At 48.8% G+C, this 25,873-nt stretch overlaps 1 protein-coding gene across 1 annotated transcript; it reads left to right on the forward strand.

Moving 5' to 3' along the window:
• Positions 1–219: 219 nt before the first annotated feature.
• LOC125699932 (uncharacterized) lies at positions 220–5,136 on the forward strand. The gene is made up of 3 exons (XM_048959978.1): positions 220–231; positions 1,695–2,383; positions 3,193–5,136. Exons 1-3 carry the CDS (start codon positions 220–222, stop codon positions 3,275–3,277), a joined length of 786 nt encoding a protein of 261 aa, XP_048815935.1. The 3' UTR covers positions 3,278–5,136.
• The last annotated feature ends 20,737 nt before the right edge of the window (positions 5,137–25,873 follow it).

Below are 25,873 nucleotides of genomic sequence, written 5' to 3' on the forward strand. Positions count from 1 at the left end.
TATACACAGACACAAGTTCTCCTTTCAGTTTGGGCATGGTTTATTTCAGTTCTGCCTAAGCTGACAAAAGACAGGTTTTGGTTAAACCAAAATAAGTTCATTTACACCAAAATAAGAACGCCCATGCGTGAGGTCACATCAGGTTAATCAAATCACTTTAAAAATGGACTTCAGGTCAACTGATGTAATCTGTCTGTGTAGGCAAGGCCAAAGCCAATAATGGAACATGAAGTAGGTTGAGTTCCCTCATTAATTGCACGTGCCCCTGTTTTCTGACCAAACCCGACGGCTCTGAGGTGGCAGGGCTTGCTGCAGACACAGCTGGCACGGGGCTTTGCCACCACCTGGGGCTCAGTGCAGCACTGCAGGGCTTGGGGGACCTTGGTGACAAAGCTCTGTCGGCTGGCTCGGCACAAGGCCATGGGTTGCACACAAACAGAAACAGCAGAGAAACAAGGAAACAGGAGGTGTGTAAGGAAAACAGAGTTGGATCATCTTAATAATACCAGCAGTACTCTTCCACACGATTTGCATTTTACTGCTCTGGTTAAAGATGTTATTCCCTAGGAGTCCCTAACGACCCCAGCACAAGCTGGATTCAGCATTCTCGTACAGGCACACAGCTCATTCCTCCAGTTCAGAAGGAGCACGCCATGTCAGCGTTAAACCCTTTGTATCATTCTTGGGCAGTTGCATAATTCAGGCCAAAACAATGCAACTTGTGTGCATAGACAAGCCCTGCTTCCAAACTGTGGACATGGCACCATTTTCTGACATTACTGATGAGCAGAAGTTGGAATTGACAGCAGTATCTCTGAAATCTAATGCTGCTTCCAGCACGATGCGACTTTAATTAAGACCTACCCACTCGCTACTTTCAGTGCTTAACCTTGAGCTGTTTTTGAGTACTCGACAAGTGAAATGATTTGAGATATAAATGGAGTGGCGAAGAAACAGGAACCATTGCAGGCCTTTCTGCCCGGAAGTTTGTAGTTTAGCAAAAAAACACTCAAACCAATCCTACTTTTTTTCTAGATCAAATCATTCTAAGCCACTGCTCTGAACGAACAGAAGGACAGAAATAACCACTCTTACAGCCATTTACTTTTTCCTATAACATCATCCAGAAAAACTTTCAGGACTCAGCAGTGAGCACAAGGTCAGCCCAAGAGGTACCAATGCCTTCCACTCATACAGCCTCCCCACCTGGCTTCCCCACAAACCTCCCCTCTGTGCCATGGGCCAGCACTTGGGCAGCCCTGCAGCCTCGCCACGCTCTCAGCGCTCAGGATGCTCTGCTCCTCCGCACCACATCACCAACCAACACGCTGATCTGCTCCGATTAGTGCACAACAGGAGAAGTCTCCTCTTGGTTTTGGAATGTATTTTCCAGAAAACCAGAAACCTAAATGCATTTTTTTTCCGAGCGGATAACTACAGCAAGGAGCTGCAGCTCGGGAAGTGTGTAAAAATTGAACAGATTCTCCAACAAAACGGTACAAGGTGTTGCACTATACTGAGAACAAGAGGTTCACATTGCATCCTCATGAAGCAGCACCCATAGGACCGACTTATGAAGACCGCACAAGCCACAAACGCTGCTCCTTTAAGGCAAGTTCCCGTATCCACATGTTGAGGATGGGTGAGCAGCGATCCAGTAAATTAAGGAGACAGGGGAGCCGTCGTTCTGCTAGAAGCAAAGCGGCTCTTCGCACACCGAACAGCGCACGCCGGGAGCTCCGGCAGCCCCGCCGCTCTCCGGGCACACGGGGCAGCCCTTGCTGGGCACAGCTCTGCCCGCGGGGCACCTGAGCGGCTCTGGCCGCGGCCACCGCATCCTCACGGGCTCAGCCCCGCCGCAGAGGCACCCGACGGAGCGCTCGGCGCCGGCTGGCTGTTCTCCACCGCGCACCCTGAACGGGGCGGATCGGCTCCGCTCCCGGCCCAGCGCCGGCCGCCTGTGGAGTTACCTCTCGCAAAGCCAATTCGTGGGCGAACCGCACGAGGAGCTCTCAAATCCTCCCGAATTTCTGCTTCTCGCGGAAACACTTCGTAAAACCGAGTGCTCCCAGGGCCCCCGTGAGAAGAGTAACTTTTCAACCTGGCTTTTACGTTCTACGGTTAGGCGCGAGATTCAGTTCCGAGCCGTTCTTCAGCGTATTTTCAGAAAAACGCGTTTCCAAACTGACCGAAATTCACAGCAGAACGAGGAAACTCCAATGGAGCCCACGGCAGCCTGCAGCGAACTGACTCCCGCCGGCAGGACGGCGCAGCCCGCATCCCTACCGGCTCCCCGCATCCCCACCGGCTCCCCGCACCCTCGCCCCTCCCGCTGCAGCCCCAGCCCCGCGCCGCTTTTTGGGAACGAGACACGACTTCGGCGGTAAGTTGCCGCTGGATATCTCCCATCTCCCCGAAACTTCTCCGGGACCGCCGGGGGGTGTCGGACGAGGGCAGAGCCGAGCGGGGCTCCCCCGCAGGGGCTCGGGGACCCTCCGCCCTCGCCGACGCTCGGCGGTCCCGCAGGGTACGTACCGTCCGGGAGGAGGATGCGCGTTCCGGAGCCGCTCTCAGTGCCATGCCCGGCCCCGGCGCGTCGCCCCCGCTGCCTCGAGGGTCACCGCCCGGCCCGGGGCGCCGCTGCCCGCGGGACGCACGGCATGGGGCGGCCGGGGGGCGGCGGGGCGCGGGGCGGTGCGAGCTGCCGGCGCGCTGCGGCGGGACTCGGGGAAGAGGCCGGTGGCGGCGGCCGGTTGTGTAACGCGGCGGCGGGCAGAGCCCGGCCTCCCGGCACTGCACAGGCGCGCTCCTCCTCCCGCCCCGCTGCCACCGGCGGCCGCCCGCACCGCCACCCGCGGAGCCCGGCTCCGCCCCGCACTCACGGGACGGCACGGGACGGGGAAGCGCGCAGGAGGAGCGCGGCCCGCGTGGGGCCGGCGGAAAGTGGGTCAGTGCCGCCCGGTGGGGCTGAGGTACGGCGTGGCCGCAGCCCGGCACGCACCGCCCGCGGGACCCACGGGGAACGCACCGGAGCGCTCCGGCCGCCGAGCCCCGCTGGGCACCGCAGCGCTCCGCCTTCTCCAGCCGGCTTTCGGCACCGAGTCCATGCCCCAAACAAGCTGCTCTTTGACGTGATTAGTCATTCCGCACCATGAGTCACTGATTTAACATTTGCCGCTTCCTTCCTCATAGGACTGCTTTTTTCCTTCCCTTTCTCCGCCGTGAATCTCTCCCCTCCTCCCAGGACCAGGGGCGGCTCGCGGCCCCGTCCCGCTAGCGCAACATCCCGTGCGACGGCGGGGGCATCGGGCCGGGGCGCTGCGGCCGCTTCCCTCGCGTTCCTTCGAGTAACGCTAATGGACGGGACTTCAATGCCGCTTCTCTTTGCTCTGGGAGCACCTGAAGCGTTGGCACGAAGGCTGAAGGCATCGCTAGGGTCCCAGAGTTACGCCCCACCCGCTGCGGGCATCTGCGTCGTAAAAGCCCCCTCCAAGGCAGAACGCTCACACCAACAGGTCGGCTACTGCTACCTTTCAGCCGCGTCGTTGCGGTGCTGCAGACCCGGGCGTTGCTGCCTGCTATGCTGCCCACGACGGTACTCGATTCCCAGCTCAGGGCTCCCGCTCTGCACTGCTCCATTCCCCTGGCACAGCTCTGGGGGCAGAACGGAACCCAAAGGAGGCTCTGGACAATGGACTCTGCTACAGGAAACCTAATGCCACCACAGAAAGGGAAGTGATGTTACAGCGATAACCCTGAGGAGCATCTGCTGTTATTGATGAGGGCAAGGGAGTGGGTACCTCTGCATTCAGTTATTATTTCTGCTCTTTTACTGGAGAGGAAGCATGGTGTGGCTATGTGAACTGCCGCAAGTGGCAAAGCTCATTTTCCCACTGAGAGCTGGTGCTTTGTGGGACCACAAGCTGGTCCCATGAAAGAAGGCAACCTTTCTCCAGTCTACGTAGCAAAATTCCTTCCCACTTTCTCTCAGGAAAGGTGCAAGTAGCCGCCAAATGCGGGATCCCTCTGCTTATCACTTGAGCTGGGATGTGGCTCTGCAGAGCAGCCCAGCTAAGTGAGCAGCAGCCACTGGGAGGATGCTGTTGCCTGCACAGTGCATCATGTGTGGAACTGGTTCCATCCCAGGGAGAGCACCGCATGCTCTGCAGGTGTGATGCTTAAAGCTGAGTCCCCACAGAGGGATGCTGTGGGCTGCACAGCCCCAGAGGGCTGGGTTGCCTGCAGGCACTGCACACATGGGGACAGCTCTGGATCCAGCTGCAGGGTGCCTGCTGGTTCCCCCTGCAGAGCAGGGTCAAACCCGGACAGCCCATCCTGTGAGCCCGGTGAGCTCAGCAAACTCCAACACTGCTACAGTGCAGCAAAACCCTGTGGGATGTCATGGCATGTATTAATCACAGTAATGTGATGGTCTGACCAGAGCTTGTGTTGTATTTGCAGCGTTTGAATCCAGACCCCTGGCAGGTAGAGCCGCAGCAGGGAGCAGGCTGAGCGAGCGTTGGGGCTGCCCTCCCTGTGGCAAAGCTGGAAGAGTTTCCACGTGGATGGCTTTAATTACCTCATTCCAAAGAACGCACTGTCTGCTAACATCTCTCCAGAAGTTAAACAGGAGCAGTGAGGCAGATGATGGCACAACAGAACCCGTGCACTGCTCGGCACACCATGGCTGTGGCTGTTCTCTGCACTGGGTGCCAAACCCTTGGAGTGGTGGCTATTATTTTTTGACAGTGCTGCGTTGCAAGGACGTGTCAGCAGCTATAAAGCCAAAAGGTGACTGAGTTTTGCTGTAAAATAAGAACAGCAAAGAAAATATGTGTTTACATGTTTACAGCCTGTCCCTGTGGGATGTACCCAGCACTCAGAGGAACCTTACACAGTGCCAAGACCCAAACCAGCACCCAACCCTGTCTCACTGCAAAGCATGCCTGTAATTTCAACGTGATGCTCTGTTTTTTCGTGCAGCAGCCACTGGGAGGCTTGGGGTAAGCCTGGAGGAAAACAGAGGCAACAAAGCAGAAGCAGCACCCTTGCATGGATCCACAGGGGCTGGGGCAGTGCAATACACGCTGGGGCCTGGGATGTGGCTCAGGTGCTGCGCTCTGAGACTGGCAGGACATGGGGAGTATCATGCTGGCACAATGCTGGTACCTCGATACTGTGCCAAGTAAAGAATTTAAGCTCCTTCTTCTTTAGTTGTCCTTCATTTGTTTGAGCTGTGCCTGAGAAACAGAGCTATTGCACCCCTGTGTTCCAATGTACACATGTTTTTATTTGTGTCACCGAGGAGACTCGCTGTCTTTCATGATGGTGATGGTGGGCGCAGAGGAGTGAGCAGGCACTTCCCTCTCAGCCTGGCAGTGTTCTGGTGCCTTCGTCACATTTCCAGATCTCTGCTTTCCAAGATCTCTACAGGTCCTTGATCCCGGCACTGGGGCTTAGGTTAATGCATGGGGACCTATATGAAGCGATAGGCTGATTTGAACACACGCTTCATTTTTTTCTGGATCAAGAGCTGTAGGTGTGTGCTTAACACTGCTGAAGTCACTTTGATCTTCTCCGAGGACAGAATTTTCTGCAGATTAAGTTCTCAGCTCCGAATGATGGTATTGGTTATTTAGCAAAACCGAAGTTGGGAGATGATTAAATAATTAGTGGGTTGGATTTAAAGAATATAGCTAACGTTTCTGGGATATTTTAGTCACATTTACTTGTAATATACAGAATATATCGAGCCTGTCAATGTGCAGCCCTGTGCTGCCCCACAAGTATTAGTGTGCTTCTCCCTCTGTAGATGCATCTGTTCTCGGGGCCTACACAGCTTTGCCTTCACTTTTCCTCCTTCAAAAAGACTAAAATTAAACCTCAGGTTTGCACCACAGTCATATGAGAAGATGGGTAAAATCCCACTCTCATTTAGGCATAGAAAAGGGAATGGAAACTCCATTAGAGGCAGAGAAAAAAAACAACCACATTCATTCTAGTGTGAACGGGATTCCCCTTTGGTGTCCAACCTGGCAGGAGCCGCTTGCTGTCCCACCAAGCACCTGAGTGCTGCTTTGAAGCTTTATGCAACCTCTTAAAAGGATTGGGAATACAAACGAGTTAATCACCATTGAGGACAGAATGCCAGCTAAGCTTTAGGGAACCAACCGTCTTCTTTTTTGTCATCCAGCACCTTCTTTTGTAGAATCTAGTTTTGGGTGGTTCATGTGGAAGCAAGAGTGATATCCAGCTCCTCTGTAACCATGTCAAATGTGTTTGTACTCATTTGGAAACCTGAGAGGCACCAAAGTCAGAGGTCAGGTCAGGAAAAGGAACAGAAGAATATTTTAATGAGGCCAATCATACTTTGGACAATTACTATTATTTTTATAAAGAAAAAAACTGATAGTGTCTGTTGTAAATAAGAATCCTCATGGTCTGCTATTCTGACTGACAGAAGTGTGGAAAAAGCTTTGCAAAAGCAAAAGCAGGGCCACCCCCTTCTCTCCTTATTGTTCCGTGAGCATCCACAGAGTCTGGAGCTCCTCCAGCTCCATCTTAGTGGGATCCTGTACCATAACACTCCTGTGTGTTAATTTGCTTTGATCCTGGGTTTGTATCTTCTGGAAGCTGCACTGAAGACAAATTCAGGCTGCCGCACTTAAATATGGGCTAAGTGGGCATAGGCAATAGTCAGCTCTGATTAGTATAATCAGCTGCTGAGGGGCCTGAACTGGCAGAGAATGAAAACTCAATAACAATTTTGTTAAAGGGACAAACTCCCCTGGATTCCACAGTGCAAACACAAGTGTGCAGAAGGAGCACTGAGAGATGCAGAGGCCAGAGCATCACCTGTGGCTGAAAGCACAGAGGCACAGCTCTCCAAACATCTGCAATGGCCTTTTAGGACACATGCAGGAAAGAAAACAGTGTGTGTCCCTGACCCCAAGTCAATCTGGTCCTTGGGTGCTTCCCACTGTTTTCCTTCTGTCCTTTTACTGATTTAGTTGTTTTTACAAGCACAGAGATCTTCTAAATAAATTCAGATGAATGCATAAAGTAAATGATCAGATCTTCCCCAGAGATCTGATCCTCAGAGTGAGACAGACAGAAAGCACCAGGCACTGCTGGTGCCATGATGCTGTGCTCATACCTGCCCAAAAGCAAGTTAAAATGCAAGTCTGGGAGACTTTGTCACAGAGCTTACCACTAAACAATACTGAAATGTGTCAAGAATTAGACAGAACTGCGTGGGATGCACTCTACTCACAGAAATGTGCGTTTTTCTGGGCACAGAGGAGGTGCTGAGCACCATCAATGAACTGACTATAATGCCGGAGGCAAATATGTGACGGATTTCATTTACCAGCAGGGTGGCAAAACGTCAGTCCAAAGAAGTGCCAACAACGCCCGCCGACCTGCTGAAATCGGCCGGTGCCATGCAGCTGCACGTGGTCACACCTTGTGTTTCGACAGAAAGCAAATGTGCGGCTGGAGTTTCCTTATCCAAGTAGGAATACCATCACCTTTGGTCAGGGTTTGTGAGCGAGGGATAAAGAAGCAGCGGTCTGATGCAGCCTCTTGCCATGGAACTCGGGTCATTCTGCAGAGGCAAAGACGTCTGGGAAACAGACTGGGTTTTTTTCCTTTGGACAGCTTGTCTCTGTCCAAAGTATGGTGCCGCATGGGACTGCCACCTCTCACCCAGACCCTGGGGCTGCACATCGCATCCCACCTGGCTGGGCACCTCCGTGACGCCTCCAGTCTGCCCACAGCGAAAGGGTTCAGACACACGGTTTGTTTTGCACTAACCATCTGCCAGCAAGGTTCTGTGTTACTCATGAAGGCCATCCACCCCTGTACTCAATTCTGCCTTCAGCACCACATACACACAGCCTGGCTCTGCAGACCCAGCCCAGAGCTTCTCCAAACATCATCACAAACCACTCTTTGGGAAACGGTTGCTTACAACAAATTTATTTCAACGGAAACGAAAAACCCTCTTGTTTTGGAGCACAATTAATGAAGAGTTGAGGCTGTGTTATAAAGCATCTTTTATTTCCCCTCATCTTTCATCCCCACCCTGCCCACATCTGCCTACCTCTGAGACTGACGGCAGTGCTGGTTTGCAGAATAACAGTCCTTTCAACTGGGGAAAAACAAGAGAGAGACGCTCAGACAATAATTCTAAAAGCGCATTGTTTCTGTAGAGCCTCGGTCCTTTCACTCCCAGAACTCGGGCTGACCTGCATTAGGCAGTGCTTGCACACAGCGCCATACGAGCGGCCCTCCCTGCGGGTTTGCTGCCCCGTCATCCTCTCCTCGGGCCCATCGAGGCGGCACGCAGCAGCGCGCGGCACAGAGCGTGTCACTGGCACAGCAACCAGTGGGTGAATCATAACGAAACTATGAAGAGGAAACATGTCACAAAGGAAAGCTCGCTTTTCACTGGAGTGCTTCATCTACAGAAGAGTGCTCAAGTTAAGGATGCCGATGAGAGAATTAACTTGTGCCCTGGTCACTTAAGGCAGCGTTTTATGCAGTTATTTACCCGCTCTGTTGCTATGGGAAATGTGAATACTTGCCATGACAACTGCAGCAGATCGTGGCACGCAACCCACTTCAGCGCTGTGTCTTCGTAAGGAAACGCTCCCATTCATACGTCCTACAAATTCTGTGTCCTTGACAGCAGCTCAGCGTGGGGTTTTTAGGCGCAGCCATTGCTTCTCTGTGTTTTGCAGCGGGGTATTGCCTGGTGTCTAAAATTGGTTATTACCTGTTTCTTAGCTAGCTCTTCAGTATTAGACCTTAAAGCACTTTGCAAATGTAATCCTTAAAAGAAAACAAGCAAACAGCAGCAACAAAAAACCCTCTGGTTAACTTGATTTACAGATGAGAAAATCAGGCAGTAAGTTTATATGTGCCCCCACAGCACAACAGTACTGGGACTGGTGTTTACAGCCATGTCACTTAGACAAACACCAGGAGAACAGGAGAATGCCTTACTTTTATTTATTTATCTATCAGAAATGAGCTGTGTTTGTGTCTGAAAATGCTACGGGCAGCACTGGGCCTGGCCAGCACGCCCCAAGTGATTTCTGGAGGGGAGGAAATAACGCATCAAACTGTTGTCAAGAACTGTGGGTAACCTGGAACACAAATAATGAGTTGAAATGAAATACGTGGCTGAGCAAACCATCAGCGAACCAATCTGTAATCATTCTGGCTATTTACTTCCTAACCTTTCCAAACACGTTCAGAAGTGCTTAACAAGTGACATCTCTTCTTTATCACACGGCTTAGCCTCGAGGGAAACTCTTTTAGTTGCCGACGTTAACCATGTTGCTTTTGGCACTGGATCTATTACTTTGCTTTAAAAAACAGCATTGACAACTTTTTTCCACTGTTTAATTTGTGCAGTCACAGTAATTAAATAAGAATCTCCAAATATTCCCTGACATATTGCAGATTTATCATCATTGAAGCACTCTTCTGCACATTTCCATAATTGCTGCTGTTCAGAACAAAATGGTTGCGCACAGAAAGGCTGACAATTGTCTCCTTTTTGTTAAGTTCCCAGTTGTTTGCCCTCTTGGCAGTGGCGTACAGCAGTTTCATTCCATAATTAAATTATTTTCCATTGACATACAGAGGCAATAGTTTGCTCTCCAATTTTTTTCCCCTTTGTTTTGCATTGTTTCTAAAGATGTGCACTCCAGTACGTCCCGTGGGGACCCAGTGCATCCTTTCACAGCATCTTACAAAGCACTATTCACGTGCCGCTCCGGCTGAGTAACAAATACAATATTTATTTTCATTTTTAACAACAACAAAAACACAACAAATAAAAATACACAGCCCCTGGGTGGAGCTGAGGTGAGAGCCACGATTTTTCCACAAGTTTCCTCTAAAACAAGGGCCCACAGCCACAGGGGCTGAACTCACAGAATCACAGAATCACAGAACTGTAGGGGTTGGAAGGGACCTCCAGAGATCATCGAGTCCAACCCCCAACTCAGCCACCTCCTGCTTGCCGTGGGCAAAACCCGCTACCCACGTGGGCATCACCTACTGCTGGAGTGCCCACTGAGGGCCAGGGATCTCAGAGCAAGGTGCCCTGCTCCTCCTCCTCCCTCTGGAGGACAGCGGAGATCCTTCATGGTGCAGTCAGTGCTCGGCTGTGTTTCTATTTCAGGGCTGGGCTGCTGGAGCTGGCTGGCTGGCTGATCGGCTTACCTGCTGCCTCGCAGTATTGGGGCCTGAGTGAGGACAAGCTGGCCATGACCCCAGCCCAGGCAGGTCTGGGGTTGTGCTGGCATGTGTGTGGAGAGAAGGAGCTGTGAGAGCTGTTCTCCAAAGGAAACTTTGCTTCTCACTGAGGTTTGAGACCCAGCAACACTGGTGGACTGGCTTCTGCCTGATCGCTTATAGCAAGAATCAAGGATGGATGATGGTTCGTTTTTCTGTAGGTTTGGGGGCTTTTTTTTTTTTTTTCTTTTTTTTTTTTTTTCTTTTTTTGCAGGCTTGCTTTGGGGTTTTTTTTTGTTTGGTTTGGTTTTTGGGAGGGCTGCTTTTCTGGATTGCCAGGTGGTACCTCGTCTGTTGAACACGTGTCTTTCCTACACCAAATCATATTGAGAGTGGGCTTCAAATGTCAAGGCTGGGGCAAGGCAAGCTTTCCTTGGCCAGCTTGAAGCAGTGGTCTGTGTGCTCAGCATCCCCTGTTCACAAAGGCTGCAGACCTGAAGGGCTGCACAAGAAATTAAAAAGAAGAGGCAAAAACATTTGCATTCTGAGTGCTGGAAATGTGGATGTCCACAGCACAGAGTTCAAACCCATCCTGAGTCTACCAGGCAGATGTGAGGCATCAGAGATATCACTGACCTCTCAGCCTTGGATGGGTCATTTTCCTCTCTGTGTAGGGTTTCCATTGCTCACAAATACAAAGGAATTGAATGGCTCTGTATCAGGACCCTTCCTCTTAAGGACGAATATAAACAGTTGAAATTTTTCATTGATCTAACGGACAAAAGCCTAGAGAGAGTGCTAGAAGCAAGCAGAATCCATTGGATGGGGCTCACTGCCTGCTCATGATGGTTGACTTGAGAGTGACCTGTAAGACTGAAAAAAATTGCCTTAGAGAGCACTGTGTAATGATATGTACTGTAAGGAAAGGACATCAAGATTTGCTGGTCCGACAGTTGTACAAACAAAGCTGGACAAACTTTGTTTATTTTATTACAAAACTGGTATTGTTTATGCTTCTCAAAGAGAGTGGGAAGGTGTCCCTTGATGATGTCTGGTGAGGAGAGAACTTCCTCACATTTTCTAAATATCCCTTCAGAATGGCAACACGGGGCGCTGTTGCTTGTGTGTCCTCATAAAATGCAGTCTGGGCAGTGCTGCAAGGGGAACGAAGCCTTTGTGAATATCAACTCACTTCTGCAACGATTGCATGGCAATAGCTGTGTGCTTTTTTATGCTACCCTGTGTGCTAGAGCACTAAACTTCAGTCTGGGCACCTGCAGAGCCTGAGCTGTATTTTTAGAGTAGCTTGGAAGGTAAAACTCGAGACTTTCAGCCAAGCATATGACTGTGATTTGTGTGCAGTTTACAAATGGGAGAAATTAGTGCCGTATTCTTTGAGTGAACAAAAAGACAAGAGAAATCTTCAGGCAGAATCCTGTGCTCAGATCTACCCACGCTGCATACATTGATGTTAAAGAAAGCCATCTCTGTGCAGCTCATAGAATGCAGCATGAGAACAGATGCCCAAAGACATATCTTAGAAGAACATATTTAGCCTCCAAGTATCTCACACTGAGGAGTGATTGTGCAAAATATGGTTTTTGTGCCAGCATTATTTTTGTAAATAATGAGGAAAATCTCATTCTTCTCACTACTGTAGATAATCTGGTTAAAGTCAGGAGGAAGGAATAGCTTTGGGTATGCATTGGTACGAAGAAGTTCCATGAGAATTAATATACTCAGGTTCTTGGTCCTTCATTTCAGAGTGTAGGGGAGGTACGTGGAGCAGCTGGCAGCATCCAGTCCTCTCTGGAGGGAGGGATGGGCAGAGCCAATGGGTCCAAAACTTGCTCAGTGAGTTTATCAGGTGGAAATCTGCCAATTTACATGAAAAGTGATACATAAAACTTCCCAGGTTTGATTGTGTTGCTTAATGGAACTACGCAAGCACGTGAAACATTGAATACAATAGATGGAGTCCAGGAGATTTTAAAGAAGCCATCCCAAGGAGAGAGGAGACGCTTGAGGCTCCCACTGGCTGTGCTGTGGATGCACTGAGCACAGCACATAGCCTTTGGTGCTGCCAGGATGTTGGTGCACAGCCACCAGCACCTTGCAGAGCCCATCCATCACCCTGCTGTTACCACCACACCACAGAGACTTTTATTCTCACTCATTATCCCAGTCAGGAGTTGGTCACTTCTGTATCTAGAAAGTACCTCCACAATGTACAACTCTAACGTTGAACACAGCACTTTCATCTCCAGAAGTATTCAGGATTCAACCCATCATTAACATTTGTGCTGTAATGACTACTGAGCTATTCTTGTGTTGGGAAGTACTCATTAACACCAATAAAGCATTGTGAAGATGGAAGTTACTGTTCCCAAGACTTGTCACTGGCCTCAGTCCAAAATTATTAGGGGTGATGATGTGATCTCCCATAGATGCAGGACAGATAAAGACTTTCAGAGTGAATTTTGCTGAAATGTAGTGGGGCATTTTCTATGACGTTTCACAATGATATTATTATTTTGCTAATGATAACAAATAATTATTAATAATATTGTTGCTATCATATGCCAGCTGCGTGCAAATTCAAATCAGGTTAAGTTCTGTTAAAAGGAAAAAAAGCTCCACAACATTGAGGCTTCCATTATTAATGCAATTACAAAATTGAGCTAAATGACTGCATTTCATTCAAACAGTCCAGACTTTGCAATTAATGAATAATTACGTTCATTTATTTTATTGCTTTTGAGGTAGAAATTTAGTTAATGTTATTCATTTTGAAGTTCAACCCGGTATCCTCAATTCATAGCTGCTGCCCTCTGATGTAAGCTCAATTTAATATCTCTACTTCACACAAATCTAAAGCTCAAAAAATAATGGCAGTGCCGTTGCCCTCTGTCTTTCTAGCTCTTTTCATTTTATATAACCCAGCAGCACAAGCAGGCTGTTCTATTGATAAGGACTCCAGATGTGGCACAGCCGTACCTATGACTAACACACTCAACAATACCATTCACAGAATATGTCGGTCAGGAGGGCAAGCAAGCACACAGCACTGGCCTGCATCACCTCTGGACGTCAGCATCTGTGGAATACAGCCCTCTGCTTGTGGTGAAAGCACAAAAGAGGGAGATGCACCCTCCACAGCCACCGTTACACGGTGAACAAGAGAAAGCCACCTTGGCATTCCAGCCTTGGAAGAGTGCAGTCACTGAATAAGAAAAATCAGGGTGGTAGAGTAGTTTGGATCTTGATCTGTACTCATCAGAGTCATCCTCACAGCAGCAATCAGCGTTCCTTACTTTGTACCTCACCTCAATCACATGCTTCGCTACATCCCACGCCAATGTGGTAATGCTTCTGGTTTTCTTATTAAAAGTATTTTCATCATCATCAGTAAAGTGCAGTTGTAGATAAAGACACGAGAAGAAAAGTGATACTGGTTTCCTGTGGCAATAACTTAACTTGCGTGCAGTACCCTGCGCGGAGCCTGGACTCCCCTCCTTGGGCCATAACAGCACAAATTCAGCAGTGAGGAGGCAGTGCTCTGGGAAAGCTGAGTTGTAGGCATGAGGAACATCACTAAACATCTTAGCAACTCAGCCAGACTGGGGGAACATCCCTTCCTCTGGTAACAGATGAATAGGTGAGGTTTGGCCTGATAAAATGTGGCTGGCTGTTTCAACAAATACACTGTTTTGCCCAGAGGAGCTGACAATTATATTTTATCACTCATTAAACATACTGCTCAAAGTCGCTTCAGTCGCTGTCTCAAGAGATGCTCCCTCAGCCTGCTCAGGAACCTCTGCTGCTGAATTTCCTTGCTTCAAACCAGGAGCCCAGCTCCACTGTAGACTTTGCAAAACCAGAGCGTTTGGACAGTGAGGGAAGTGGAGCCGTGTTTTCTCTTCCTTTGCCAGGTCTCTGGAGATCTCCATCTCCACATGCCTGTTAAGTCAAGGGAAGACAATGGCACTTGGCAGGGAAGTCCTGCGCTTGCCCTGCTCTGCACCCATTGCACTTGGGCAGTGTCCCCACCAGCAGCACCGCTCCCTGAGCAGGTCTCCAAACCCAGTGTGCTGCAGCTCATACCAACAGCTGTCAGCCGTCATCTGCTGAGTGCAGGGTGGTGGGCATGCAGCCCGTTTGCCTCATATCAGAAATCACCTGGCCTGCAGGCACTGCAGCACGCTTTGCAGCAGCTTTGCTCTCACTGGCTGCTCAGGGCTGCAGCAGGGGATGTGCAGTGTGCATAGCCTGAGTGGGGGCATCGTGGGGCTTGCAGCGTTTCCTCACCTATGCCCAAAGTCAAACAAAGAACTTGTGTTTGGGCAGATCTGTATCTGGACAAAAAGATCACAGTGAAACATCAGGGTGGGGAACTGTGCACAAATCATCACATGAGGCATAAGCAAGTGATTGCCAGCTTCACATATTATAACATACAACTTGCTGACAGGCAGAACTTCCTTTCCAGAGCCAATTTGTCTCCAGGACAAACTCCTCCTCTGTGAGGATTCTGCAAACTCTTTCTTCCCTCCTTGGGAAAGAGAAGGAAATCACGCATCAGGAAGGCGACAACGATACACATGGTTAAAGCACTCTGTCTTGCTTCCCATACAGTGAAAGACACAAGTTCCCACAGTAAGTTCACAAAGCTCTGCTATAATAATGAAGAACACAAATCAGAGGAGCCTTTTCCTCACAACACCACTGCAAATTGCTTCCTGTCTATCACATGGTTCTGTTAAAACTAGTTTTGCTTTGGATACAGCCACTAGCAGGATGACAGTCTATGCTTCTCTCTTTAATTTTCCTGGCACGTTCAGTTGGCCAGAGTTTAATGAAAATTAATACTAGATTAATTCATGCCTGAAATTCTGAAGGAATGAGAAAACTGGAAGAAGAGCATTCAAAATAAGGACAACAACTAGATTCATGAGATCTTTTCTCATTTCTGCTGTCCAAAATTTCTTTTGAAGCTTCCAAACCTTTCTGACTTATCCAGATTGGAATTTGGAGTTAAGTTGGTCTCATGAACACATTGGGAAATAATACTTAATAATGGGCAAAACCAAATCAGTGAATCCTGCCAGTTCCTTTGGGATGTGGGTTGGCCACAAGAGCCAGCATTGTGCAGCACGCTGGCAGAGCAGCTCATGGCCCACTGCAACACCAAGGGCAGAGTCAAGGGAGGTGGCCACTTCTGCAACTTGGAGTGTCCAGTCCAAGTCAAATTACAAAGCTCCCTCAGCTCTGGGCAGCAGCTGTGCAAGTGACAACACCACAGTGGCCCGCACCGGCTTAAAAAACTACTGCTCCTTCTCACATTCCCTCTGTTTGCATTGTTGGTTTTCATATGCAAGGATATAAACCTCCCCAGCGGGTGAGGGACCACCTACACCACTCACACGTAACAACAGAGTTGGTTCTGCCACCAGCAGGCTGGGCGCTTCAGTGCACTGCACCGCTGCACAGCTCCCAGTCCAGTGCGGATTTCCAGCCACAACTGAGTGACATCTTCGTGAGATAGGAACCTGGGTTCTCACCTTCTGTAGATCACAAGGGGCTGCATTCATCAGAGGGAAGGAACTTACATGCTTCTGAGGAGGAATCTGAGTGGTTTGGGGAATGCCACACATCATTCTCTTTTCCAAGTGCACTGAGGTACAGCCAGAGAAAGTACTATGGAAAACTGTGGCCGTGTTGAATAACTGTCTAGCCAAGAGTGACTCCATCGAGTTTTTCAGATATGCCCTGTTCACACCTATCAGCAACTAATTGCAACATGACTGTAAGATCACCAGGACCACATTGACATGTAAGGAAGTGATTAAGAACACAGAGCTTCCTGAGAAGCAAGAGCTGTCCCACTTTTCACAGTGATGCTGGAGAACAGATATCTCTGCGGAGCTCTAATGGGCTACAGGGGTGAGCTATCAATAAGCACTCTTTAATTAAGCTCTTTGAGAAAGTCAGGCTCCCACTGGGCTTGTTGTGAGAGCAGCAAAGCTCTTGATTTATAGCGATTCAGTGCCCAAGCTTTCTAATGCTGATGTAGGACACCAAATCACAGAAACCTCTCCTGTATAATTAAAGGCAGGATGTGCTCGTGGTTATCACAGTTCTGAGTGGGAATGCTGGTGAGTGTATTCTTGGGTTAATTCCTGGAATTTATATAGTCCATGTTATATAATAGATTGCACTGATGACATAAAAGTGGAGTTAATTAGAAGTGGAGAAGAAGTAGTGATGGGAAGATTAATCAGGATCTTCTGAGCTCAGATCATGCCACAGACTTACTGCAAAGTGTGGAGAGGCCTCTTCTCTTCCTCTGTTAGATTAAGTGGGAAAGGTAATTAAGTTTATGGCTTGATTTTCATAAACGCAAATTTAAACTCTTTGCTGGGGCTCTGTATCTTTGAAAATCAGGCCAAACAGCGTTATATTTCTTCACAGCACTTATGAAGCTAATATTGTTCCTATATTCTAAATCCATCTTGGTTGGCTCGCCAGGACTCTGCGCCTTACTGCAGTACATACGATGCCTGGATTAAGCCCTGCCTGAACTTCTGCTCAAGCACTCTGTGTTACACCAGTGGCATGAGAATGCTGACCACTACGTGCTACCTGCACCAGTTGGTGCCAGAGCTGGTGCTGCCGGTGGCTGGGAGCATACTTCAGCTAACAGCCATTGGCACTTTGGAAAGTCAGTCTGGGCTTGCAGCTGTTCTGCACAGGAGGATCTGACCCAGTCCTTCAGTAACCACATGCTCTGTGCAAATTTAATTGATTTGGGAATTCTCCTAACTTCACTTCCTACGCACTGGCCCTCATTGTCCATTTATCTGCTAAGCAGAACTCCTTATTACGCCTTGTTGAGAATATTGGCTCCTTCCAGGCTGCAGTCGAGTCACCCCTAGACTTTTTCTCCGCAAAACCAATCAGGTAGTCCTGGACTCCTTCACCAATATACATATTTTCCACTTCCTCACACTCTTTAAGTCTTTCGCAGCATTTCATTATCTTTCTTGAATTAAGGGAAGTCTTGCATCAGCATTGCCATGAGTGCCAAAGAACAGAAATAATATAGCTTAATATCCCTGGCTGTATTCCTTCCAACTACAGCATTGTGGCTATTTAACAGTGACTATTAAAATCTTGATCATTGCTTTCAATCCTGTGGGTGCATCTATCCAGCTTTGGCTTTCAAAGAACAGCTCTGTTAATCCATGCTGAAACAAGAGCAATGTATTTGGCATGAGTAGCCACCCCCTCTGCATTGCTTTATGGGGCTAAATGGATAAAGGAAGAAAATAACCACAAAATTTGACTTGTCGTTACTCTCACATTTTCATCAGAAAAGCTATGTCAATATTTCAAAGAGAGAAAAGAAGGGAAAAGACAGGAAAAAGATGAGAGAGGAGAGGAGAGGAGAGGAGAGGAGAGGAGAGGAGAGGAGAGGAGAGGAGAGGAGAGGAGAGGAGAGGAGAGGAGAGGAGAGGAGAGGAGAGGAGAGGAGAGGAGAGGAGAGGAGAGGAGAGGAGAGGAGAGGAGAGGAGAGGAGAGGAGAGGTTTCCCACCAAAGGTAGGTCATTCTTTTACTCAAGACCGAATTTCAGTCTATGTGTGTATCAGATGAACAGGATTTGGTTCAAGAAAAGAGTCTGAAGGGAAATTTTTTCAAACTGTGATTTTCAAAAACACTTGACCCATCATGAAAAAAGACATGAAAAACACAATAGAAAAATCAGAGGTATAAAGGAGGAATAAAGACATCCTTTGGGATAAGGCAGTGGAGTATATGGAGGTGGAAAAGCACACAGGAGAGATATGGAAAGTATTCAAAGAGAAATTACTGTATGCCCAATGGTTATGTGTGCCATTGAGCTATAAATACTTCAGGACTGGAGACAAGGGTAAAATTTATACAAGGAAGTGGAAAAAATCATCTTATGTAAGGAAAAGCCCTCTAAAAGCAAAGGAAAATAGAAAAAGTTGAGGTGTAGAATAGAGAAAAAGACAGTTAATGAAGAGAAGAGAGCATGTCCAGAGACACACGCTGTTCTTCCATGCATTGTTCTCTAAGTGCACGTGTTTATGAAGGCCTGAACATTACCAGTCATGCCATCAGTTATGAAGGTGCATTTCAGGAGCTGGCTGTACTTGTCTCTCCCACAGAGGCTTAGTATAGCCCCTCTGCAAACCTGCTGGCCATCTGGCACTTCTCCTGTCACTGGGTGGCCTCCTGTTGCTTCTCATGCTGCCCTACACTTGAACTTCCACCAGGCTCTGACTGCTTTTCTGTTTCGTGTTTTGTCAGCACCAAAAGGGCCAAGTTCCTGAATGTGCTCTGAGACCAAACACAGTTATGAATCACAACATGAGAGCCAAGACCAGCTGCTTATATTTCCAGTGCTGATGTGCATTCACTTCTGTTGGCCCAGAAGCATCCCTGTCTGTTGGCACTTACAAGCAAGAGCTTCACATCTGCAGGTGATGGATGTGAGTATGCAAGCAAACTGTTGCATGTCACTACCATGACACATTTGCAAACCACCTACAAGACCTGTGCCATAGGCATGAACTGCCTTCAGCAAGGGCAAGTAGTTCTCCATGGCCTTAAGGAATGTAGGTTCCGCAGGGCAGGATTCATCTCACCTTGCTTCAGTTAGTTGAAAATCACGATGCTCATTCCTATTGTCAAGTCTAGAAAGAGTGGAGGAAATGAAGCTCCTTCAAAGGGCCCATCTCTGACACACAGATGAAGGTGATGAAGTGTTCAAAGCCGGGTTGCACAAGTTTTTGAGCAATCCGATCTTGCCAAGGATGCGGCTGTGGCAGCAGGATTGGACTTCAAAGCACCTCTTCCAACCCAAACCATTCTGTGTTCTCTCGCCATGACCTGTGGCCAAACGGCTTGTCGGGCAAAGTGTGGGTGGCTGCCAAAGAACTTCAGTCCCATTGTAGGCAAATCTGTTTCCCGTAACAGAAATGGTTACGTTACAATATTTTGAGGAGGAGGGTTGAGAGCTGAGAAGGAAAACTTTAATAGGGTGAAAATGCACCTTTAAAACTCCCTTTGATCTGTCACAAGTAGCTGTACGCTGAAGCCCTGCTGAAAGTTCATCCTAAAGGGAGACAGTTCCATTGCTGTCATCATTTCACAGTGGGTGAGTGTTGGCTTTCTTTTTAACCACACAGTGAGATCAGCCCCTGGCAGAAGGGGCATGAACCACACGTGCAGCTGTACCCCGAGCCTGGCTGACCGGGTCTCTCCCTTGCCCTACTTGTTTTGCCATAATTATTACATAAGCAGCATTTGCCTGGCTCCTACTTTCTCATTTCCTTTGCTCGTTTTCGTTTGATTTTTAGGACAGCCTTTTGCTCGAGTTACACTGACCTCTTTTGAGAAGAGGGTAACACATTTTCTTACTAAATCCTCTTATCTGTGAGTACCCGGCACATTTACTGCCCAAGTCAACAATTGGACTTGGGAATTATTTTAATTAGAAAAGCGACCACTCTAATTGATAGTGAAACCTGAAAGCCTCATGTAACAGAGAAGTAGCTATGCAGAAATCTAGACCATCCTCAAGTAAGACAGATACCTACAGCAACAATCATACTGATTTTTTCCTTTCCATTCAGCAGCGGAAAATATGTGAACATACTGCATCCCAACTCCCCCAGATACGGTCACCTGCGAGTTCTGCTTTAGCTATGGCGGAACAGAACACGGCAGCGCAGCCGGTGCTCAGGCCTGCCAAGCATCACCCCTCCATTAAGCAACGTGGTATCAGTCAGCATATCCCAAAGTGCTCCCTTCCCTCCTGCCACTGTGGTTTCACCCGGCGGCTGTGGGAGACATCAGCAGTGTGGTGGCTTATCTGCCTTCCTTAGGAGCTTGCAAAACACGAGCAGAGGGTTTCCTCCTGAGGTGTGCAGATTCATTGCATGTGGCAGCTGGTATAATGGTGCAGATAGCCAAGCTCCTTGCTAGCCAGCTGGCACAGCGAAGGAAGGATTTTTCTCTTTAACCCATGACAGAGCCCATTGCATTCAGGATATGAGAAAACTTGTCACATGGAGAGCCGGGGAGAAAAGCAGAGCAGAAGACATGTGGGGGTTAAACCAGGAGGTAGCCAAATCCACAAGGTCCCTCTCAGCCCACACGTCCCACCCTCAGCCTTCTGCAAGGGCAGCACAGAGGCACAGTGCAGGCAGGGAACATGAGTAGTGCCCTGTGTGCATCTCTGGGATGCTAGAGGACTACTGTAAAATCTTTGCAGGAGCTATGGGGCTCCTACAGATAGGATCTGGTCCCAGCATTAAGCCAAGCAGGCTCCAGGGCCTTGGCCAAGGCTGGAGTCGGACTCAGGCATTGCTTCTGGCAGCCTTGGTGCTGGGCACTGCCAGCAGTGGGCACCATGCCTGTTGTACACAGCTCAGCACTATGGTGCTTCCCTTGTCAAACCGAACAGAAGATTAATCAAATGTTACAAATTACTATTCAAAAGACATTCAGTGTCATAAATATCCAGCCTGCCAGCAGCACACGCAGCAGCATGTCCACAACCCCCTTCCTCTTTGTGAGAGGAACAGAAACTGCTTCTCAAACAGATCAGAACGAGACCTTTGTTTTGTTTTCTTACAAAGAGAAATCAACTGGTGCAGCAGACATTTGAAAAAAAAAACCCTGCTTAATTATAATCTTTCTGGAGCAACCAGGATGGCTTCAGATTATTTTACATAACTGTGTTAAATCCCCCTGAGAATTATTTGCCTCCTACACGCCAGGGTGCCTGAGCTTAAAAGATGGCCAGTTATTTAACAGGCTTGTGAATGGCTTAGAAGTGTACCAGCTCTTGCTGCAAAGGAGCAATTGCTGGCGGGTTCACTTTGTTATCTTCACAGCCCCTCCGTGATGGGAGGGAGGTTGTGCTTTGGTGGTGTGCTTTATTTTGAGATGTGTATTGATTTGTCCTGCTGTGTATGCAAATTGCAGATTGAACTTAAGAAATACATTTATAGCCAAGGACTGAATCTCATTTCAAGCAGCATTCCCCGTAGTAACCTTGCAAAACTTTAGTAGTCAGCTTGCAAAAAGACAGCACTTTTTGCTTCTGTAATTTGGAAAAAGAAAGAACATCTTTTTCATATTGCCTTCCTAGAAAAGGAGAAGCAATCTGATGAATGAACAGAGCAGTACTTCTGTGATGACTTAGAAATGCATCTGAATGCATCAGAAATGGAAAGGAAAAGGTGGCAAGATATGGAGCCAGTGATGCTGTTGTCATTCCTTCTTGAGTTGCATTTCTTTCTTGTCAGTGTTTAAGGTACATTTTCAACAGCAAATTCTCAATGTTAACCTAGCATAAATCAGGAAGATAAATAAAAAGAGAGGACAGCATGGCTGCTTCCATGAAGATGGGAGAAGTATGAAGCCAGAAGCAGTACCCCTTTCTCATCAGCTGGTGAGAAAAAAGCAACTCAAATATTCTCCAGAGGCATTAATGGGGGTTGAAGCCATTCCTGAGCATCCGCCACCAGCAGTACTCCTGGCCTGCACCCAGCGCTGCTGCCGAATCTTTTCTGTCATTATGTGAACATGAACCCCACAGAAGCAGCACCACACTGACAGCAGCTTGCCGGCCCCCACACTGCCTTTGGAGGGGCACTCAAGCAGCCTGCCCTGCTCCCAACCCTCCCTGAGGATTAGAAGTGCTGACCCATGTTCCTCCCCAGCCAGAGGGCTGTGAGGGCTGCAGTTATTGCTGCAGGGTGAGAAGGAGCGCAGCCCTCAGGCACCAGCCCTCAGGCTGGGAAAGACAGAAGCCCAGCAGTTGACGGGCACAGCCAGCAGTCAGCAGTCCTGAGGGCAGGTTTAATGATAGGGTATGGTGAAGCTCAATGCAAAGCCAACTGTACAGGAGACAGAAGGGTCACGTCTGCCGCAGGGAATCCCTTGGCACTGCAGCACTGCAGAGCAGCACCGTGCTTCCGTTCACACTTGGGTGAAGCTGTTCGAGAGGATGTGCCAAAACATGAATCTCTGAGCTCAAAAGGGAAAGGGTACAAGCAGAGTTCAAGCTGATAGAGATCATGTCACGTCAGTGAGACGAGCTCCAGGACGAATGGAAGAGGGCACTGAGGTGGGGCAGTCCTACAGTGGTGGCTCAGAGGAGCAGCCGGTGGCTGAAATGAGGCCAGTTTCTCCTGAAAGCGCTTTGCAGAGCTGGAGGTGCACGGGCCTGTAGAGAAATGGCAAGAGGAGCAGACCTAAGGCAAAACCATCACCTCCACATGTGTTGGTGGTGGTGGCTGAAGCCCAAATACATCCTGCCCCACAGCATCCTCTCTCTCGCTTCACTCCTGCACCAGACCCCTGGCCATGTGGTGCTCTGCCCCATACAGGTGACAGCAGGTCACTGCCCACCCTGCTCCTGGCCAGGGCTCTGCACCTTTTGTGTCCCACCACCCCTACAGCTGTGCCCAGCTCCAGGCAGCTCTGGGAGACAGGCAGGAAAGAGGAACTCCCATCCCACCTCTCTTTCTCTGTATATGTAAATATTTTCTTCTGAAATAACATTAGCAGACTCATCTAGAAACAAGACAGTCAGCTTTCCGAGAACACTTGAGAGAGACATAGATTTCATCAAACATGAGGGTGTAAATCTGGGCTTTGTGACTTCAGCAGAACTGTTTAGAATTTGTCCCATATAACGAAGATGGCCATTTTTGAGTAGAAATGGAAAATACGATCGCTGTGAAATCCTTGCAATCCCACTGGAGAGGGCTCTGTATTTCAGAGCTGGGATAAGTGCCGTCACCATCTGCTGTCAGTACAAAAGCTGCACGACTACCTGGTATTGCTGTGCAGAACTGTCAGCGAGGTACAAACCTTATCTTAATTGCTGCAAAGAAAGTTAAGTGTTGAGTTGATAAGCTTATCTTATTCACCTTCTGGGTTCACCAGTTAGTTCAGGGGAATAAACATACATTATTTACACTTGTAAGTACACTATGTCCTTTTTTCCCCTTAAATAAGCCCCAGCAGGGAGCACTGCAATTGAAGTGCCAAAAAGGAAACCTGGGAAAAAGTCAAAACACACAATTTAAAGCCCGAGTACATTAAAAATCTACAGTGTCTGCATGACAGATCTGTGTTTTATAAATCAGGGTCTTCAACCAGCTTTAAAACATAGATGGGTCCATCCCAACCACCGCTTCGAGCAGGAGTGGGTGTCAGAACAGAGCAATGCGCAGAGCGGGGCAACCCCAGCCCTCCCCATGCTGGGACATGGCACTGCCAGGGCCTGCTGCCACCAAGAACGGGGGAGAGAACGGGGGCCTGGAAATATCACGGCATGGGGACATTTCTACTGTGTTCCATAGCTTCTCACAAGATGTTTCAGCAGGGCTTGGAGCACCAGGTCCAGCTGTGACGGTGCAGAGCAGCACGGCGCCAAGTGCAGGTGCCCAGCCTGTGAGCATCGCTGTGACCCAGGTCTATGGGCTCTCTGCTCTCACTTGGGCAATATGGAGAAGGGATGCCAAGCACAGAGTCTGTATGCCAATGTGTGTATCACCTACAGGCAACCCCAAATTGTCTGGATGTCTGAAACAGACCCCATAGCTGGCACTGGAGTAGATCTTTTCTGGCACAGAGGTTGTTGTAATAAGTACCAAGGAAAAAGAATTCCAAGAAACATCCTACAATAATCCTTGGGGGAACCAAACCATTCTCCCTTTCCGACCACACGGGATCATTTCTGCAGCACAAAGGAGTGCTTGCCTTTCTGCAGCACAACCAAAGGAAAATGGAGCTGAAATGCTCCTGAGCACGGGTGATTAGGGGAGGAGTAGGCTAAGCAAGTGAGATTCCCATGGAAGATAAAAGGTACTTAAGGTTTATGTAAGTTAAACACTGCTGCTGTTCAATGAACTGTAGAAATGAAAGAGTAAAGAAAACCAACAACAAAAAAAAGCAACGTATGAAAAAAGCTGCACCGAGCCATCTGTGCCTCTTGTCTGTTAGCGCGGGGCAGAGCCTTAACAGGGAAAGACCAGAGTGTGGAAATGGAAAGAAGTGTGTGACAGAAACATGCAAATCAGCAGCAGGACTGCAGAGCCACAGCCAGGCCGGCTCGTGCCGTTGGTGTGTCTGCAGCTCAGCGCTGAGTGCTGGCATCAGCTGAAGCTCCTCACCTGCGGGCAGGAGGGCAGAGCGGGGCTGCAGCAGTGCTGCGGGGCTGCAGGAGGGCGTCGGGGAGAGCAGGAGAGGTAAAGAGAACCAGGGAACTGGGACCCCCGGCCAGGTGCGTGCCACCACCCAACTCCCCCAAACCTTCTGCTCACATTTCTCACTGGAAAGAAACGCAGGGATGTGCAAAGCGCCCCACTGCTTTTCTCCCTCACACAGCTCTGACCTCAAAATTCCCCGAGGGTTTCGTCCTCGACCAGGACCTGTGTTTTCCAGGAGAACGTCTCTTAAAAAGCATCTGAAAGCTGACTCTGGCTAATCGGTTTGCAACTTAAGGGCCACTTCTTTCCCTGCTTTATTTTCACTGTTGTTTATTCCCTCTCCTTACTGTTTCCTACACATCCACATTTTCTGATTCTTTCCCATTCCCCTCTCTGCAGTCACTCCTCAGTATCAGGGTGAGCAGCAGGGGTGACCCACTCTTTGTTTCTGTGCTTTTGTGCTCCATGAGAAGAGCAGAGGAAGCAGCTCTGATCTCAGAGCACAGAAATGCCCCTGTCTGGAAGAAGGGAATTTTCCTAAATGCTGAGGCAAACCCAGAACGTCGGAGCTGTTATTAATGGGTTGGGATAGCCTGGAGAAAGCTCACAGCATGTGCTTTATAAATGTGCCTAAGTGCTCTGGAGCCACGGATCCCTATTTTTAGTGGGCTGTGGGCAGTTCAGTAAGCCCTGCCTGCGGAAAACCCCAACCCACAGAGGACAGAATGAAATAATTTCCTATGCAACCGAAGCAGAGGCTTTCAGTAACAGGGAACACCCTGAGCACAGTGGAACTCCTGATGGACAGCCAGCCAACAGGGGCAGCGCCATCACCACGGCAGGCAGAAGAGAGGGGCACACGAAGGACACCACCCAGCACCTTGGTGGTGCAGAAGAGCAGCTCTCTGTAGCCATAATAATCATAAGCTACAGGCACAGAGATAGCCTGCTGGGGGCTCCTGGACATCACTGCCAGCCTGGTGCCTAACTGCATGATCGTTCCCTGTCGCGGCAAAGAAGTCTGCTCTGGAGTTCATTTGCCTTCATCGCTTTCCATTCATAAGGATAATTTAGGGTTGAAAATATACACATACATAAGTGTATGCACAGTTCAGAGAATGTGGCTGATGCTCCAGCTTGCCTACATCAGTGTAATCTAGCAGAAGAACAGGTGTGAATGTGATCTGATCATCTCACAGCCCTCTTCACCTTTAAAAGGAGTTGAACATTTTATGAAGGGCATCCAAGTGGATTTTTGCTGTCCTTTTGCTGTCCTTCTGTGCACAGAACAGGTGCTTGTCTTCATAGCGTCTCTGCCTGGCTCAGACTATAGGAAACAAGTGCAGCAGTCAGAAAGCGAGAA

The sequence above is a fragment of the Lagopus muta genome, chromosome 13 (genome assembly GCF_023343835.1).
Source record: "Lagopus muta isolate bLagMut1 chromosome 13, bLagMut1 primary, whole genome shotgun sequence".
Taxonomy (NCBI): Eukaryota; Metazoa; Chordata; class Aves; order Galliformes; family Phasianidae; genus Lagopus; species Lagopus muta.

Coding starts and splice junctions, on each gene's coding strand:
- LOC125699932 (XM_048959978.1), top strand. Junction 2,384..3,192: donor AACGAGACACGACTTCGGCG/GTAAGTTGCCGC, acceptor CCTTCCTCATAG/GACTGCTTTTTTCCTTCCCT.